The sequence below is a fragment of the Orycteropus afer genome, unplaced genomic scaffold (assembly GCF_000298275.1).
Source record: "Orycteropus afer afer isolate SDZICR_OR568_19922 unplaced genomic scaffold, OryAfe1.0 scaffold00007, whole genome shotgun sequence".
Taxonomy (NCBI): domain Eukaryota; kingdom Metazoa; phylum Chordata; class Mammalia; order Tubulidentata; family Orycteropodidae; genus Orycteropus; species Orycteropus afer.
In genome coordinates, this window is record NW_006921594.1 from 22,933,342 (window position 1) to 22,954,304 (window position 20,963).

The 20,963-nt window shown below is 37.4% G+C and overlaps 1 protein-coding gene across 1 annotated transcript in view; it reads right to left on the minus strand.

Annotated features, from left to right (window-relative positions):
- The window catches only part of SEMA3C (semaphorin 3C), a 210,462-nt gene that overhangs the window by 32,861 nt on the left and 156,638 nt on the right, over nucleotides 1–20,963 (minus strand). Inside the window, exon 11 of the mRNA XM_007944851.2 lies at nucleotides 12,046–12,268. Within this exon, the coding sequence (XP_007943042.1) occupies nucleotides 12,046–12,268 (223 nt within the window). The remainder of the gene's footprint in view (nucleotides 1–12,045; nucleotides 12,269–20,963) is intronic.

Here is a 20,963-nt window from a genome sequence, read left to right on the forward strand (position 1 = left end):
AAATATATGCACAAAAATGTCACAACACCTCGAAGACAACAGAGCATCACAGTCCACACAAAGAAGCAAGATAAAGCAAGAGAACAAGGGACCAGGATACAGACCCGAAACACATCCCAGAGGAAGATGCAGCACTGGAACTCCCTGATAAGGAATTCAAAAGAGTTATGTTCAGGTACCTTCAACAGATTGAGAGACAGATCAAGGAAAACACTGACAAAAGTGAGTAAAACACAGAGAAAACCCTACAACAATTTTGACAGACAATACAAGAACAAAATGACAAAATAAATGGAAAATTAAAAATGATACAAAATCTACAGATAGAAATCCAGAAGATTAATATTAAATTTTCAGAAATAGATAATACATTGAATGGGCAAAGGAGTAGAATTGAATAATGGAAGACAGAATTAGTGAGACTGAAGACATATACCTCAATATTTCTTTGGAAAAGGATCAATCAGAAAAAAAAGATCAAAACAAAATTAAGAAACCCTAAGGTTCATGTGGGATACCATCAAAAGGAATTACTTACATGTAATTGGAATTCCAGAACAAGAAGAGACAAATAAAAAAATAAAACCACAGAGAAAATTGCTGAAGATTTGTTGGAAGAGAATTTTCCTGGTATGATGAAAGATGAGAATATATTCATTTAAGAAGTCCAATGAACCCCAAACAGGATAGACCCCAAAAGAAAATCACCAAGACATATCATCATCAAACTCACCACAACCAAAGACAAGGAAATAATCCTGAAAGCAGTGTGGGAAAAACTAAAAGTTACCAACAAGCAGCAACCAGTAAGATTAATCTTGGATTTCTTGGGAGAAACCAATCAGGAGAAAAGGCAATGGGATGGTATATATAAAACCCTGAAAGAGAAACATTTCCAATCAAGAATTATATACCCAGCAAAACTATTCCTCAAATGATGATGAAATTAGGACATTTCCAGATATGCAGAAATTAAGAGAATTTGTTAAAACCAAACCAACTTTACAAGAGATGCTAAAGGGAGTCCTTTGGACAGGGAACCAACAACAGCAAACAATAACTGACTATTCACATACATGATGACATAATCCAGAAAGCAACCTAGTTATGGAAGTGTCCAAAGTATAAAAGCCTATCAGGTTGTAAATAGGGAACCAGAGATATCAATTGACAAATTAGGACAACTACAAACCAAAAAGAGGGAAGAAATGGTATACTCACAAAACTTCTAAATGGTAGGGAAGTCAAGACAACTGCAAGATATATACCATCTTATTCTAAACTTGGGAATAAAATTATAAATCACAGGGTAACCTCAAAGAAAAACAATAAACCTTCACATCAAAATAACAAGGAGGACCAGCACAGATATTTAGCAAATACTAAAACAATAGCAAAGAAAGAAATGATGATGTGATTCATAAACAAAATGAGCTCAGCACAGAAAATTTTATGGAACAAAGAAATCAGGAAGACCACAAAAAAAACACATAACAAAATGACAGCAACAGATTCATACTTGTTGATTATTGCATATCTGAAAAGGGACTTATCTCTAAAATTTGTAGAAAACTCCAGCACCTCAACAGCAAAAAGATTAACAATCCAACTGAAAAATGGGCAGAAGACATGCATAGACACTTCACCAAAGAGGATATTCAGGTGGCCAACAAATACATGAAGCAATGTTCATGATCATTAGCCGTTAGAGAGATGCAAATCAAAACAACAATGAGATATCATCTCACCCCAGCACCAATGGCAAAGTTCAACAAGATAGAAAATAACAAAGGCCAATGAGGATATGGAGAGATTGGACTCTCATACACTGCTGGTGGGACTGTAAAATGATACAAGCACTGTGGAAAACAGTATAGTGATTCCTTAGAAAGCTAGAATTAGAAATCCCATTGGACCCAGCAATTTCATTACTAGGTATATATCCTAAAGAAGTGAGAGCCAGAACAAGAACAGATACATGCATACCCATGTTCATCCACAGCACTATTTACAATAGCAAACAATGGAAACAACCTAGGTGCCCATCAACAGAAGAATGGATAACCAAACTATGGTACATACACACAATGGAATACGATGCAACACTAAAGAATAATGTAGAAATTGCAAAACACCACATAACATGGATGAACTTGGAGGACATTATGCTGAGTGAAATACGTCAAAGACAGAAGGATAAATATAGCATTAGTTCATTATTGTATAAGTCAATGAAATGTTTATATATGGAAGGAAACTTTCTTTGTTGGTTATCAAGGGTGGGAAGGGAGGGAAGGGAACACTGCAAAAAAAAAAAAAAAGCATTGACCCATGTCAAAAAAAAAAAAAAAAAAAGATGCTACTATTGGGGTGAACTGGTTAAAGGATACATGGGATTGCTTTGTATTATTTCTTACAACTGTATGTGAATCTACATTATCTCAAAATAAAAAGATTAATTAAAATAAAAAAACAGAATTGACTATTCCCTGTTTTTAAAATTCTTAAGCATCAAAACATTTATTCTAGTCTTGCAACTCAGCTTGATTTCTGAAGTTAGTTGTATCAGATTTCTATGACTATTGTAACAAATTACCACCAATTTAGTATTTTAAACAATAATCTATTTTCTTATGGTTCTGAAAGTCAAAATCCAACATGGATTTCACTGGGCTAAAATCAAGCTGTCAGCAAGACTACATTCTTTTTTGGAGGATCTAGAGAAAATCTATTACTTTGTCTTTTCCACCTTCTTGAGACCACCTGCATCCCCAGGTCTATGACCCTCTTCCTCCATCTTGAAGGCAAGCAATGTAACATCTCTCTGAGCTTCAATTGTCACATTCCTTTCTCACTTACTGCGGCGGGAAAGATCCTCTGCTTTTAAGGACTAGATTGGGCCTACCCAGAAAATCTAGGAAAATCTTGCCATCTCAGTCTATCAACTTAATGACAGATGCAAAGAGCCTTCTGTCATGTAAGTAAACATATTCACAGGTTCCAGACATCTTGTGCATGTGTGCGGGTAAGGGAGTGTTGAGAATCATTCTCTGAAAAAAGGAATATAAGTGTACTACGAAGTAATGTAAAACATGTATAAATCTAATACCACAGACTCATCGCAGAGACACCAGTTTCAATTCTTTTTGTTCCGATTTACACTACAAGTTTCATGCCAAAATTAAACACATTTATCCATTTTTCAGAATTTGAACTCCTCCCAGTTAAATAAAAATCCTTGAAAAGGCGGATTTCCACAGAAACCACCATCACAACTGACAGTTATAGCCCTCTTTCTGGGTATCACACTGAGAAGATCTACCAGGGCTGAGCAGGAGGCTGTGGATTCTTCTCCCTCGGACAAAGGCTGCCAAGTCGGCCGTAGGAAGTCTTGGCACACAATAAGAACAAAACACAGTGTGGCTATTTTTCTCAATAGACAGACAAAAGACTTCATAAAGTAATGGATTCAGGCAAGCAAATTTTCCTACATTCATTTTTAGATAAAGGCTTGAGATTTGATTGCAGCTGTTTTCAAGTCACCTAGGAAAATACCTATGATTGAATAGTATATACACCAGTCTTACAGAGCAAACCACTTCCATCTCTCCTTCTAGTAAGAAGCATTATCTGAAATTCTCCAAATATATACCCCCACCCCACCCCCCAAAAAAAACTCCAAATTCACTGCCCTGGGGTCAATTCCAACTCATAGTGAATCTCACTGGATTTCCAAAGCTCTGTCTTTATGGAAGCAGACCGCCTCATCTTTCTTCCACTGAGCAGCTGGTAGGTTTGAACCTAGTTAGCAGTCAAATGCCTTAGGCACTATGCCAACAGAGCTCCTCACTACACTACCAGAACCCTTTAAAGTAGATCCATAGACTATGTAAAATCAGTTTTAATTAGGAGGAGCTCTGGTAGCATAGTGCCTAAGGCACTTGACTGCTAACCAGAAGGCTGGCGGTTCAAACCCACCAGCCACTCCTCGGAAGGAAGACTGGGCAATCTACTTCCATAGTGATACTACCTCGGAAACCCAAGGAGGGGTCACTATGAGTCGGAGCCGACTCAATGGCACATAACAACACACACTAACACAAAGAGATTTATGTATGCTTTGTTGAGTGCATGACAAGACATTTTAAATGTAGGTATAAGCCCCATTTTAAAACAAACAATGCTCAAAGACTTACTGATGTAAGAAGTTCTGTTTCATTTCTGTATCTTTTTTACCCCTTTCCCTAACAGATTGCTTCCTTTATTGCTGACATAATACTGTAACAAAGACACAGGCTAAATTCTAGCACAGTCCTAGCATAAAATGGCAGCCTATTCAAGGCAAAGTTTGTTCTTCAAATCTCCCCTTATAAGATGCATTTTATTCACATGGAATGTTTGGTGACAGCATGTGAATGAGTTAGAGTGAGTTGTATCACTCAAATTAGGCAAAGCCAATGTTAATTTTGAATTTAGACAGATCCTCAATATCTTCTTGACAGATATGGATGAAACATTTAATTCATAGTCAAATGAGAAAATATAAAATTTCAAAAAAGGACAAAATTATAAAGTGGTCATGATAAGTAAGGTAGTAATTGTGAAATGGTTAAATTCTCAGGGTAAAAGATCATGGGTTTATATTTTGGTTGTAGCATGTACTAAATATCTATGCAATTTTGATCTTCCCTAACCTGCATTTGAATAATATTTATTGAGAGAATACATTGAGTGATGCTCTCCTCTAGGTACTGAAGACCTAGAAGAAATCAGACAATTATCCCTGCTCACATGGAGCTTACCTTTTCATAATTCCTATTAGAACATTTGCAAGGACTGAATGAGATAACGCATATGGAATAGTTAGCACAAGGTAAACACTATAAAGAAACTTAAGTAGAATCGCTATAAAATTAAAAAAAAAAAAAAAAACCAACTCACTGCTATTGAGTCGATTTTGACTCACAGCGCCCCCCATTGGGTTTCCAAGGCTGTAAATCTTTATGGAAGTAGATTGCCTCATCTTCCTTCACCAGAGCCGCTGGTGGGTCTGAGCCAGTGACCTTCCAGAGCAGCCAAATACCATATCCACTATGCTACAGAGCTCCTTAGGAGCATTACAGTAGTAATAAAATATTATAGAAACCTGAAAAAGTATAGTTATTTGCATAATGAGTAACACACTAGATAAATAAATTGGTTTTCAAGCAAACTAGCAACATCAAAATGTATATAATCATTATGTGAGATTTTATGCTGTCTTTAAATATATGTATATCTGAAAAGCAGATCAAAGGAAAAAAACTCAGCAATTATCCATATATTTATTTTGCAATTGTTTTTTAAAGATAAAATTTAAATGAGAATATCTGTCTCTGGATTAGAAGTCACTGTATGGGCTAGCTTCTTTCTTTTTTTTTCCCTTCTCTTCACAAACCCCTCTTTGCTACTCTTCTGCATGATCAAGTAACTATCACACCATGATTTATCCTCTTTCTTCTGTCAATTCTCTCATCATTCCACTCTGTTCCATTAATATTTCCTGCTGTGACTATCCGTGTTGACTCTTTGGTAAACTCTCCAAAGTTCCCAGATTCTACTTTGGAAGGCAGTGACCCACAATATTATTAAAAATCAGTGACTTACAAAGAGATTTGTTGCTTACTGCTAAGTGAAGAGGGAAGTCTAGACGTTATCCTTATAGAGACATTCATGCATAGTCTCCAACTAACAGTAGCCTTTTCTGAACTCAAATGCACTGCTTCAGCTATCAAATTTTATATGGAGTATTTTAGGATGTTCTTTAAAATCAAAATGCCTGGCTCTGTAGTTCATTAAGAGTGTGTCATTCCAAGAGATGCGATTGCCAGAATTGGTTAGTTACTATGAAGGCAGCTATCATGTAGCACTGCAAGGCAAGAATTTTAAGACTTGTGGCACATACTTCAAACCTCCACACTTTGAAAGGACTTATTGAGGCCAACATCGCAACTTAGTGTTCACCCACTTAAATGGAAGCTAGGAAGAAGCATGGAATAGTGCATACTATATATGAATTTTAGTAGGATATCACATGTATCGACCCTACATTTAAAAATTCATAATGGCATTAAATCACCCTAAACTTCAATCACCCTTTCACTTTCTCACTCTTTCTTCAAAACCCAGATGTCATCATGATTCATGTAGAGTGATAAAGATATAAATTTGACAGATTGTCTGAACCTGATCCAGACATTTAAATATTTTCATAACTACAGGAACAACAGGAAAACAGGACCAAAAATCTTGACTATGCAATATAGTCTGCTTTGAACAAATGTCCTCGATGTAAGCAGTAAATGGCTAAGTTGAAACAGAAACGTTAACCCCATGAAAGCACTTGCCTGCTGTTTTACAGTCTTCCTAAGGATTAAAAGAAGAAAAGAAGAGTAAGGAATATCAGAAATACCCACAATTTTAATATACAGAACTCAAAAAATACAATAAAATTCCCACACAACAACAATTATTACAAAATAAAACACAACACAGAGTGTATTTTTTCAAGCTATGGTCTTTCCTAGAGGGAGTGATAGCAAAAACTTGTTGGTTAAAAAAAAAAAAGGAAATTTAATTTCCATTAAAAAATGTTAATAAAATAGCAAGATATTTTTCACTCAAGAGAAAAGAACAAATATTTATTTGAGGAAAAATTTATGAAGTCCTGAATTTTATCTATATATTAGATAACTAGGAGCTCTGGTAGCACAGAAACCCAAGGAGGGGTCACTATGAGTTGGGGCCGACTCGACGGCACATAACAACAACAACAACATTAGATAACTGGGAGCTCTGATGGTGTAGTGCCTAAGGCATTTGACTGCTAACCGAAAGTCCGGTGGTTCAAATCCACCAGCCACTCCTCAGAAGGAAGGTTGGGCAATCTACTTCCATAGTGATACTGCCTTGGAAACCCAAGGAAGGGTCGCTATGAATCGGGAGAAGGAAGGTTGGGCAATCTACTTCCATAGTGATACTGCCTTGGAAACCCAAGGAAGGGTCGCTATGAATCAGATCCGACTTGACAGCAGTGGGTGGTGGATGGTGGTGATTAAATAATTGCTTCTTTACAAAGTCTTGGTTTTTCTAAAATTATACAATCATCAACCAAAGCAGGGATCAGCAAACCCTTTTTTTTTTTTGGTAAAAGCTTAAATAATAAATATCTAGACTCTGGAGGCTATCTGGTTTCTGTGTCTCTATTCATCATGGTCACCATAGAGCAAAAGCGGCCACAGACAATATGCAATCAAATATGTGTGGCTGTGTTCTAATAAAACTTTATGAATGGACACAAAAGAGCTCTGGTGGTGTGGTGGTTAAGATATTTGGCTGCTAACCAAAAGGTCAGTGGTTTGAACCTACCAGCTGCTCTGGAGGAGAAAGTCGAGGCAGTTTGCCTCCATAAAGATTTACAGCCTTGAAAACTCTATGGGGCAGTTCCACTCTGTCTTATAGGGTGTGCATCAGAATTGACTTGAGGGCAATGGATTTTGTTTGGTCTTTTGGTTAATGTACATAAATATGAATTTCTTATAATTTTCACTGATCACAGAATATTCTTTTTTTTTCTTTAAAAATATAAAACAGTTCTTAGTTTATGGGCTATAAAGACACATTAAATAGTCCCTAAACTATAACCTGTTGCCATTTAGTCAATTCCAACTCCTGGTAACCCCATATCTTACAGAGTAGAACTTCTCCACAGGGTTTTCTTGGCTGTAATCTTTATAGAATCAGTTCACCAGGACTTTCTTCCCCCATGCTGCTGAGTGGGTTTAAATCACCAACTCATAGGTTCCAAAAAAATACAAACTCACTGTCGTTGGGTCAATTATGACTCATTGTGACACCCACCGGTTTTCTAAGCCTGTAAATCTTTATGGAATCACAGAAGCAGACTGCCCCATCTTTCTTCCACAGAGCAGCTGATGAGTTTGAACCCCTTACCTTTTGGTTAGTAGCCAAATGTCTTAACCACTATACCACCAGAGCTCCTTTTAAGTTTGTAGAATGTATACCATTTGCTTCATCCAGGGACTTCTCACCCCTAGAATAGATACTGGTGCCTTAACTATAAGAAATAAAGATCATTTGAATTTTCCACTGCTTCTATCAGCATACAAAATAATCCAAGTCAGTACCATGGGAGTGGAAGGGCAGAATATCAGCATCTCAAACTCAGTCAGAGTAGTACATTGTACTTGGTTGTTTTAACTGTTACCAAGCCTTGAGCCTGGGGATCTACCATGGAAATTCTGGGAGCTACAATATCATTAGTAATAGTCAAAGTGAATACAGTTACATGACACTCTATTAGCATTCCAATGATCTGTCAAATTAGTTTTCTCTGTGGCATCTTCTTTGATAACTAATGTTTTCATTGAATTCCCCTGAATTTTCCTTGATCGCTCAGAGAAAAGGGATGCCATGAGTGAAGTTCTCCTCATTGTGGCAATAATTGGAGCATCATTATTTATTTATACTGCCTCAAAGGCTCTCTTGGGGATTTGGCAACATTCAAGTAATATCATGTCCTTCCCCAGAACATTAAGATACACCAAGCTAAGTGGTCCTGGGAACAACAACCTGTGATTCTCCCAAGAGCCATTTCAAGAAAGGCTCTTTTATTTACTTTTAGCAGCAAACAAACTCAGAGGAATTTCTTTGAAGAAATTTTACCAGCTATCCAAGAACTGCTTTAGCAGCAAATATTCTATACCAGTATGTTGTTTGTGAAAGTTGTAGGTAAATTTAAATTGTGGTCTTCAACTAAATTATAGTGCAGTCTGATACAATATCTCTTCAGAAAGATGCTGTTGGAAGAGGCATTGCCATAGCAGGCACTTTCCTATTAGACAGTCTTTAAGCAACTGATGTGGCTTTGTAAGCAATCATAAGTGAAATTTCCTTCTGCAATTAAAAACACATGCCTAAATATTGGTTTTGAAAATGAAAACTGCATGTAAAGGTGCCAGAAATTTATGTGGTAAAAAAAAGAAAACAATTCATACAAACCCGTTTGTTACTGTCCTCTATTTGACTAAACACTGCTGCACTGCTTATAAAGCCTTCTTGAAAATTCCATTCATGAAATCTACAAAGCTTACATAGACTTTCATGAAAACACAACTCTGCTGCAGTATCAAAGTCCACCATTAAGATAGGCTTCAAGAACTGCAGAAGATGGGGGAAAACGCAGACAGTCATCTCTTCTGTTAATATGAGACAGTAGGGAGAGTTGTGGCTCTAAATTACCACCTTACTTCAGGGAAAAACATTTTTCTTTTCCAAAGGCAGACTTCACATTGGATGATTCAAGCAGAGGGTGAGAGTAACTCTTCATAATCATTCATAATCACTCTTTGAAAAACAGTTTATAAGCAAATGAAGATCAACTTTGCACTCAGTTATTAATTCATTTAATTATATGTATAGCAGCAAATAGATAGGATTTTCAAATGATTTTAACAAACATATATTGAACTTGCCAGGTACTATGCTATACCAAAGAGGAATTATATATCAAGGAGAAATAGAATCCTGAGAAGGATCTGTGATAGTGATTACAAATATGTGATATGAATAAAAATAATTGGTTAAACAGTCTTAGAAAGAAATACACTATGCTTAAAGTCCTTGGAAGAAAAGTTGGGCAATCTACTTCCATAGTGATATCGCCTTGGAAATCCAAGGAGGGGTTGCTATGAGTCGGGTCTGACTAGATGGCACATAACAACAACAAAGCATGATGTTTAAAGTGTTAATGTTGTTGTTGTTGTTATGTGCTGTCGAGTCATCTCCAACTCATAGTGACCCCTCCTTGGGTTTCTGAGGCAGTATCACTATGGAAGTAGATTGCTCAACCTTCCTTCCCAGGAGTGGTGGTGGGTTTGAACCACCAGCCCTCTGGTTAGCAGTCAAATGCCTTTGGCACTATGGCAACACGTTGTCCAATTTGTGTTATCTGACAGTATGCTGTAAACACAAATATTAAGCTCAGGAAATGGCAAATACTGGACACATACCTTTGTGATTTGTTCATATGGAAGAGATCATAAAATCAAGTGAATGAATGAGAAGGCCAAAGAATATACAGAAAGAAAAGTCCCATGAATGGAACTTCAGGGAATACCCATAATAATAGGCAGGAGGAACCTAGGCTAAAATGAAGGAGACTGAGAGGAAATGTCCAGAGAAACACAGGCATTTTATATCATGTGGTTGAAGCAACAGGAAGAGAGAGATTCTACAATGCCAAGTGACTCAAAGTAAGACTGAGGTAGCTGAGTAGTTAAAGACATTAGATTTTATAAGAAGAACATTCAAGACCTTGAAGAAATTGGTGGTACTGCAGACAGGTGGCTATGGGTGAAGGAATGGGTCTAGTTTAGTGTCCTGGTATAAGATTTGTAAACTGAGGATTCAATGAGGATGAAATGGAAAAATAAAATGAATAAGAACATATCTGACAGAGGTCTAGAACATGGGGATAAAAACTGAGAGCAGAATAGGATTTGATTAGTCTGTGAAGGAAAGTGTATTCTTCAAATTCCGAAAAATAGAAAAGAGGACAAGTGAAAACGCAAATATGTAGTGCTGGACAAAACACCAAATAGAACAAGTGAGAAGGCGTTCAATCTCAGTGCAGTGCAAGCTGAAATCACATGAGAATGAAGGATCTAGATCTGGGGTTTGAGGCATAAAAACAAAAAACAAAAATGATAAAAAGGGAAAATAAAAACTTTATAAGTAACTCATATGTTAAAAAGTTTATTTACCTAGAAAAATAAAACTACTCAGATTGTAAATTGATTGAAGCCATAGAGCAATTCGTTACTTTGCTCAGATTACATATTCTACTGCTGCTGTATGTTATGATGTCTACAGACATATTTTGTATCCATTTCTTCAACTGATAGAGAAACTGCCTAATTTCCTGGAACAGTAGTGTTATTGAAATAAGACAAGCAAAGAGATTTCCTTTTATCATGGTCTGGAGCATAGTAAGGGATGTTTGAAATATATTATGACAGCAAAAGGCTTTCTGTAGAGTGGTCCTTCTCAAACTTTAGCATGCGTCAGAATTACCTGGAGGGCTGGATAAAGCACAGATGGCTGTTTCTCACTCCCAGAGTTCTTGTGGAGGGATCTAAGAATTTTTGTTTCTAATAAATTCTCAGATAATGCTGCTGCTGCTGCTGCTGCTGCTGCTGGTCTAGGGACCAGACTGTGAGAACCAGTGCTGGAGCACACACAAAGCTAGTCATTGCACATCACGTAGGCTGCTAACAAGAATATTTTCACTCATTTGTCTATTAAAGTAAATTGACAAAAACCCTCTCTATTCTAGAGTTACTACTTTCTCTTTCAAGTGTTATCTAGAACACATTGTCATTGTAATTATCACTAGAAAATGGCCCTGTGTTTATGAAGAAGTCAAAGAATCTGATTCAGTTGAATGAAAAATTTCTGCACACTTAAAATATCTTTCCATCTCTTCATTCAGCTCATGATTCTGTATTTCACTATAATTTGGGCCAGGCACTGTTCTCATTGCTTTACATTTATTTACACTTAATCCTCACAACAACTCTATAAAGTAGTTCATTTTATTAACTCCATTTATAGATATGGAAACTGAGGTATAGAGGCTAAATAACTCATTGTGGATCAGACAGAAGTAAACATTGGAGTCTTTCTAGTTCTTATATCATGGCTTGTAACTACTACCTATATTATAGTATAGGAGTTCTGGTGGCGTAGTGCCTAAGGAACTTGACCGCTAACCAGAAGGCTGGTGGTTCAAATCCACCAGCCACTCCTCAGAAGGAAGGTTGGGCAATCTACTTCTGTAAGTGATACCGCCCCCGAAACCCAAGGAGGGGTCGCTATGAGTCAGAGATGACATGACAGCACATAACAACAACAACAAAACATTATAGTACACTTTCCTACTAAACATTAAAGTGAAGTTTGAAGTTTTATTGCTCAAATACTTACCTGTTCCGAGAAACAGGACATGATATCTACCATCAGCAGCATTTACTCGATCCACAGCTATCTTCGTGTATTTGTAGTCGGTGCCTGTGCGGACAATCAAAGGCCTTCTGTGGATTGGGTAGATGGAATTGTACATGAGAGGATGGTTCCGAATAAAAGTGACAACATCATCTGGGAACTCCTTGGTTGTTCGCATATTGGGTGTAAATGCTCCCCCAGGGCACTAAAAAATGTGTTAAGAAAACAAATTTATAAGTCAAAATAGTTACTTTATTGTAGTAATCATCAGAAAGCTTTTAAATTAAAAAAAATAAGACTCAGAAGCCCAATTTCTTTTAAGTATATTTGCTACTTATTGAGGAGAAAATGTGTAACTAATTATTTTACTATTTTAGAAAATTAATATACGGTTTGTATAATCTGATCATTTGAGTGAGGCTAAATCCTCTTCAGAGAGGGACACCACTGTGTATATGACATAACTTTCAATATTTTCATCCAATACTTTTATATTTCTTATTCTCTGCTAGGTACCATTTTGTTTAAAAAACCAAACAAAGAAATAAAAAGCAAAACCAAAAACCTTGTGGACACCATCTAATGTTCCTACTTGTTAAAATATATTATCAGTATTGATTCAGTCAGAACCTTAATGTGCAGGAGTTTTATTTCATCTAATCTCTCCCTCCCAAAAGAGAGATCTTGTTGGAGCTTAGGTTGGGAGCAGTAAATTATATCTGGGAATTCTCTTCTAGAAAAGACTCCAGTGGCTTCTCTTATTCTGAGAACATAATACCAATAGTTTACAAGCTACTGTGTGATCCGGCCTGAGACTACTTCTCCTACAGTAGTTCTTGCTGTTCCTGAACATTCCCAATATGCTTCCCCTCCAGGAGGTCGGCTCTTGCTGGTCCCAGTCTGGACTCCTCTTCTCCAGACAGCCCCATGGTTTGCTCTGTTACCACATTTAATTAGTCTGTTTTTCCTGGAATGTAAGCTATGTGTTTACCATAATTGGGTTTATTGTGGTTATTGCTTTATCCTCAGAACTATAGCAAATCTGTCGAATAATATTCAACAAAAAGTTGTTGAATGATGTAACCTGCCAATTTGGTACAGGGCTACCTGATAGTCAATTGTGGCCAGGAGAGGAAAGGTTCAGAGCAGGCAAGTAGCAGGCAGAGAGTAATAATAAGATCTGAGAAAAGGACTTTCTGGGCATATCCATCAATTCCGGAAAGATAGCCAGACAAGGGCTCCTGAGGCCTTCTGGAGAACCTTCCATTTGTAGGGCACCTGAAGCCAAACTCAAGGGTAGGCAGGGAACTGATAAAGCTTGGGACTCAAACTCAGTGCTTCCTAGAGCCAGAGTATTAAAATATAGGAGCAAAGCTGCTGCATGTAGTCTTTCAACACATAAGATAGTGTTTGCCAAACCCTATTAAACCTGTCAATATTTCTACTTTCAGAAACAAAACACTTTGCCATGTTTTTTCTGGAAACACATGGCACTCCTGTTCTAGTATTTATTTATCCTGTTCATAAGTATGGAGGAAAGGGAAGCAGCTTCTTGATCAGGAGCCGTGGACACAGCATCAGTGGGAAACAGATTCAATGGAATAGACAAAATGGAAAGCATATATATTACTCATATGATACTTATTTCCAACTAATTGCTCCTAGTGCAGTTAGATTTCAACAGATGATAGAAATGTGGAAATTTATGAGAAATATGCCAGAATTGTACTGCTGATTCAATGAAAAAAAGAAAAACAACCCTGCAGATCAAAAAAACATGGCAACCTCTGGGTTAAACACTTGCAGCTCTCCAACAGTTAGTGCCTCTCTGTCACTATTGCCAGGCTGACCCACAATTTCAGAAAAGCCTCAGCAAATTACAACTATGACCTCACTGCATTAGATATGGACTGCATCATCCTGAATGCAATTTTTAGACTTAATTTGACAAATTAGCATTACTAGCATTTTTTACAGGACCAGTAAATATAGTTCTCTTTTTATAGAAAGGCACAAGGGGCAATTAAATGACTTCATCAAAGAGAGATAATGAGACAAGTAATAAAACTAAGCCTCTCATTTGCACTTTCATTAACTAGACTTTCATCTGGGCCTCATATGTTTTTCTTTTAAGAAAAAACATTATATTTAAATATACATGTTTATAAATTGCCCACAACGAAGACTAAATGAGGACAAAGAATTCAATTTGAGGGTGTTCTAAGCTGATGGATGCATTCCATCCTTCTGCAAAATATAGAATTATGGGTGTTTTCTATCCTCATTCTTCACACAAAATGGAAAAAGGGAAACACGTTGCTCACTGAATGACAACATGGAAAGAACAATGCATAAGCAGTTTAAATAGATCCAGCCTTTCATAAAACAATACCAATTATGGTTTTGCTAAGCTGAGACGTCAAATATGTACATCTTCATTTGTAAGTTCCAGAAAGATCTGAAGTTTAGCATACACTACTAGACATTTCACGTTATTTCCACTTGCTAGTTATTTCAGTGTGTGATAATCTTATTAAATTAGTTGTGTCTAGTTTCTGAGTTTTACTTGGTGATAAGTAAAATTGAAAAATTATTTTCAAATTGTGCAAAATATACTATTTTAGTAATAGAAGTTCATCAATTTGTAGAAATACAAAGGAATGCTTATAAATGAAAAAGAAAACTGTTGGTTAAGAAATAGCAACTAAGGAAAAATCTAAAGAAAAATGTCAGTGAATATAAATCAACTCACAGAAGAACACAGACCTCATTTCAGGGTTTATAAATACAAAAGGGACTTAACAACCAGTGGCATTGTTTTCATTCTTTTCAACCAGTGCTTTCTACCACATTGGGACAAGTTTTATATACAGAGAGAACTAGCAATTTGCAGTTTCCAATCAGTTAAGGTCTTATATTGTCTTATACAATCTGGCCGGAGTTGATTCTGACTCATGATCATCCCATGTCAGAGTAGAACTGTGCCCAGAGTTTCCAGTGGCTGTCGTCTTTTGGAAGTACATCACCAGGCCTTTCTTCCAAGTCACACGGGTGGATTCAAACCTCCAAACGTTAGTGCTGAACCATTTGTACCACCCAAGGACTCTGACTTTTTTCCTCCCCTTTCCCACCGAGGACTTCTAATTACCTTTTTCTTTCCTTACATGCATGTAACAACGTAAGAACAAACATGTTTGATCTTTTATATCTCTCATGGCCTGAACTTTGTTGTTTTCTAGTGGTACAGATAAACTGTGCATGCAGTAACTTAAATTCATAGCCACTTGGGACATTTGTTTTATATTTACAATGAACTTCTTGCTTAGAAATAAGCATATACTAATCAGAATTTATTTTCAAAAGTACAAAAGAATTCTTTCTGATAATAATTAATAATTCCTCCATTGACTCATGGTGTAAACATTGCAGATAAGATATAGAATGAATGACAATTATGGTGACAAGAACAAAATTGATTGCCCTTTGCAGATTTTCTCCATCTGCACTTACAAGTTTGCTCAGCGTGACACTGCCAAGTACATACAAATAAGATGTGATTAGTTGTTCCCTCATCTTGTGATATGTTAAAGCATATATATTGAATCTCAATCCATGTGTTCTCATCAAACAAAATCCTTTGTCTATTCATTAGGCTGATGACTCTGTCTTCTGAAGGGTAATTTTACTCTATAAACAGCCATTCAATAATCTCAGTTAAACGTCTCTTATAAGTGTTTAAAGTTCCTCAGGTCCTATAATTTTCAGTTTATCAAGCAGCTATAAGAACTCCTTTTATTGAGTAGAGACATGTTAAGTGCTTTGATTATTGAAGTGTTGGGTGAAATGTTGGGAATGATATGAATTACATGTTAAAGAAGTCAATCAGTAATTTTTGCCCTTACTTAATTTCTTTCCTATACTCAGGATTTCATAAACATCTGTTGACCTCTGATGCTTCTAAATGTTCTCCTAATGCTTAAATCCATTATACTAGTTTTCAGCATTAATATATTCATATGTTAATATATATGTCAGTTTTGGGGGTAGTTTTTTTTTCAGAAAATATTTTGATGTGACTAGTACAGGATATAAGAATAAACACCTACTATTGTCTTCTTCTAGGGAGCTCTGGTAGCATAGTGGCTAAGACACTTGCCTGCTAACCAGACGGCTGGTGGTTCAAACCCACCAGCCACTCCTCGGAAGGAAGGTTGGGCAATCCTACTTCGGTAGTGATACTGCCTCGGAAACCCAAGGAGGGGTCGCTATGAGTCAGGGCTGACTTGACGGCACATAACAACAACAACATTGTCTTCTAAGGAGCTCTGGTAGCATAGTGCCTAAGACACTTGACTGCTAACCAGAACGCTGGCAGTTTAAACCCACCAGCCACTCCTCGGAAGGATGCTTGGGCAATCTACTTCTGTAGTGATACTGCCTCAGCAACCCAAGGAGGGGTCGCTATGAGTTGGGGCATACTTGATGGCACATAACAACAACAACAACAATTGTCTTCTAGACTAAGGGTTCCACTAAGGAAAACAGACATATTCAAGGCAAAAAAAAAAACAATTGAGACATAAGTAATGATCCAAGAGAAATATAAAGTAAATACTGTAGCTTGCTTCATAATGAATGGACACCCATGTTGAAAGCCAATAGTTTTTAAGAGAATTCACAAAAACGGCACACTTAAGGCTGGTAGTGTGAGTGAAGAAGTTTAAAGATGAGAAAACAAAGTTCGGAGTATTTAGGGAAATGGTATTGCAATTCCTTTGGTATTGCTGGATTACAGATCCCAAAGTGGAGAAAAGAGACATGAGGTGATGCTGGACACAGAGAGCAGGAAACAAATGCAAAAGTAATAAGAGAAGGGAGTCACTGGCATGGTCAAGAGCAGCATGGTGTTGACCTAACTTTTAAAACATGAGTAGTTGTGGTAGTTAAGGTTATGTGTCAACTTGGCTGGGCCTGGTTGAGTGGCTGGGCAGCTGGATGTAGTATTCCCCATGATGAGACTGGTAATCAACTCCATGATGGAATCTACTTGTGAGCAGATGAGTAGCTGCCTCAGGCATGTGGTCTGCTTCCTGTAGATAAGGAGAAGCCTCGGGGAATGGTCTCTAGCATATGGCACGTTTGGACCCTACATGTAGCCATGTTGTTTTTCAGCAGGCTGCCATGCTCTGCCGACCTTGGGACTTCCAATGGACTTGAATGAATGGCCTGCTGTGTGGTTTGGTAACATCGGGACTGTGCCTTTTTACTTGTTAACCTTGGGCTTGTCAGCCTCAGCAGCCAGCAGCTGTCTGAGTGAAGAAAAGCCTCTAGCTTCAGTGGGTCAGAAGCTGGAGACAGAGCTGAAGCCCAAGGCTGAGGGTCTTTTACCCAGCCCCTAGAGCCTGGCACTTTGAACTCAAACTTAGTGCCTCTAAACTAAGAAAATAAACTCCTGTTTGTTAAAGCCATTCCGTTTGTGGTATATTCCTGTCAGAGAATCACTAGGTAACCAGAATAGTTGTATATGGGTAAATAAAGGGAACTTAGTAGTGTTTCCGGGAGCTCTGGTGGCATAGTGTCTAAGGCATTTGACTGCTAAGCAGAAGCCTGGTGGCTCAAACTTACCAGTCACTCCTTGGAAGGAAGATTGGGCAATCTACTTCTGTAGAAATACTGCATTAGAAACCCAAGAAGGGGTTGCTATGAGTCTAACTGACTGGATGGCAGTGAGTCTGTTGTGTGTGTATGTGTGTGTTTCAGAATCTGAACTTGTTTTGAGCATTGTTCTTTTAAACAATATCCTAAGACAAACTGATCTTATGTTTAAAGCCTTGATATCCTAGGCTATTTATTTGAACCTCAAAGAATGATGCAGTTTAGAACATGTGTTTATGTGCAAGCTGGCCTTCATCTTCCTTACAGTAATCCTCTCTTGCCTACCAGAGCCCTCTGTGCCAGTCCTCATGTTCCATGCAGAGCTTCCAAGCCTCACTTATCAGTTTCTATCTTTGCATTGAAGTGTTTGTTGCACCTTTTTCCTGAAAGTCTCCCTTACCCTCATTATCCACAACAACCCTTTAAGGCCAGCTCAATCTCATATTTTAGATCTCCCCTTAAATAATGTTGTTCCACTATTATCCCTCTACCCCCCTGGCTTCAATAATATTATTTCTATTATTCACATGCTTTGAATAATGATGTGAAACATTGTATAATTAACTGTTCATGTCTGTATGATTTATTTGCTTAATTTTATGGTAAGCTTTTCCTAACAATGTTTTCAAACATCTTAAAATGAATAAAAATATTTCTAACACAAGAGCAACCAGAAGTATAGAACCAAAAAATGTCCCAGCAATGAACTGTTCTTTTCCTTGCCACCACTGAATATGTGGATCATGAGTTTTCTGTGTTCTTTTCCTGCGTCAAGTATCAGACCTGTTCAAAGCACAAGGACTGGAGCAGATGGTTTTGCTCCAATTATAAACAGACATTAAGACTGAATGCTCTTATTGGGATCTACTTAAACAGAATAGTGCATACAACAAATACAATCTCCTGTAGGAGCTTTACACACGTTGCAGTGGAATAATGTAATATGTTAGCCTGGCCACAGAGAGAGTCTGCTGTCTTTGGCTGCCCTTTGCAACATACCAAACGTGTCTTGTTTCTTCCACAAACCTGAACTACTTATGGAAAAACATTATGACACAATTGGCAGGCTTCTTCCTACTGACTTGTGCTTGCTGGTTGGGGCCGTTTGCTAACACAGCCATCCACTCTGCTTTAAAAGAAGCACCTACAGGGCACATTAGAGTCATAGTGTAAGATTTCTGCCAGTGTCGTTTCTTTAAGAACAAAGTCATATATTTATGAGGTTGACCCAGCAATAAGACTACTGTGTGGGGAAAAAAAAGTTTGACAGTCACAGTTGATCCTTCATTGGGAGGACTTCAGAGCCAACATTCTTAACCCTTAAGAGAGAAAGCTTTGGGTCACTTGGCAGCTGATGTTCTGGCTACATGCTTAGGATATTAAGCCCTGGGATCCCAGAAAAGAGACAGTGACCAGCCATGCTGAGTCAGAGAGATGACTTCATGGTATGTTGCTCAGTGAAGGGTGGAGGGACCAAATCTTCAGGTCAGTACACTTTTCCAGGAGGAGTTCCAGAGGTCACTCCCTCACCCTGCCTCCTTTATTCCCTAAAGATCACTCATCTGACAATCTTTTTTATTTAAAGGAGCTGCTCTGGTGTGAACACCAGATGTAAGAAACCACATAATAGAAATATGTCTCAAGTACTGACTACTCCCTTTTTTCACAGAATCTGCCGCAGATGTGTGTCACTAAGCTCTAGCTTATGCCATAATGAAAGCTTTAGAGTAGGCAAAATGCTTATTCTTGGAAGCTCAGAAATAGAGAAAAGTGATGCTGTTAGTAGAAATTCCTAATTTAGCATCAGTTTATTTCATTTTACTAAAAACGTGTTTACGTATTCCCACACATTATATAGCATGTTTGCTACTTACACAAATGGTTTTCTCATTGTGATTCTCTACTTCTGTGAAGGTGATGTCTGAGCTGCTATATGGGTAAAGAGCCTGATGAGGGGTGGGGACATTGGTGGCACTTTTTTTAGGAAAGGAAAAGAAAAATTCCAGATTTGCAGCATATGACAATTTTCAAAGAAGAAATATTTCCACCATGGCTAGTTTCAAGCTACCACTGTGATGCAATTGAGTTGGGAAGAGATGCCCACAATGTGCTCTGCTGATGTTGCACAAACTGGTTCCAGCACACAGTGCATAAGGTTCTGAGGCCTTAAATCTTGATTCAACCAGAGTTATTCTCTTTCATCTGTTTCATTTATTTATCTGAAAGATTTTCCTTAAAGTTTTATTTCAGGAAATAACATAGTTTTGCTGTACGAAGAGCTCATACTTCAACTGTTCCTGTACAAATGAGAATCACTGATGAAAGAATGTGTATTCACTACCATTTCTTAATTATGTGTACTAAGACGAAGCTGTGACTAGGTCACTTCAAATAGCAAGCAATTCTCAAAAATATGACATACCTTATTAGTGATTAATAATCATACTAATGATTCGTCTGGAAATTCAGGATATATGTTGAATGAAATAATGAGAACCTTTGACTCATATTGTGAAAATTGCTGTTTCCCCTTTCATTCTCTCTTCCCTTATTATTCCTGCTTTTTATGCAACGTTCCTCAACATGATGAACATATTTGTTGTTGTTGTTGTTGTTTTCTTGTCCATACAAAATAATTAAATGTTTGGTTCATCTTCTGTTGAACTATCAGTATCAAAGATAACTAAAAAGGAGATTTCTATGATAGGATTTTGATAAGCATGATTAATTATACCTTTCTAAAATTGAATGTTTTCATGGATAAGCAGAAATTCTGATAATCTTTGCAAAGTTAGGTAATAGCAATACATGAAATACACCCAGAAACCAAAAACCCACTGCTGTGGAGTTGATCCCAACTCATACCATTGGGTTTCCAATGTGGTAAATCTTTATGGAAGTAAATTGTCCCATCTTCCTTCTGTGGAGCAGCTGGTGGCTTTGAACCACCAGTCTTCTGGTTAGCAGTCAAATGGCTTAGTCACTTCACCACCAGATCTCCTTTCAAAGTGCATGAACCAAAAAACCAAACTCACTGTCATTGACTCGATCTGACTTATAGCAACCCTTCCTTGGGTTTCTGAGGCAGTATCACTACAGAAGTTGATGGCCCAATCACTCTTTGAACTTACTAGCCTGGGAACTAAACTGGACACTTTTTAATTTTGAGTATATAAATATGTTCTTTAAAGGAAAAATAAATTATTTCCCTATTTAAAAAATGGCAGGTGTATCACTTAAGATAG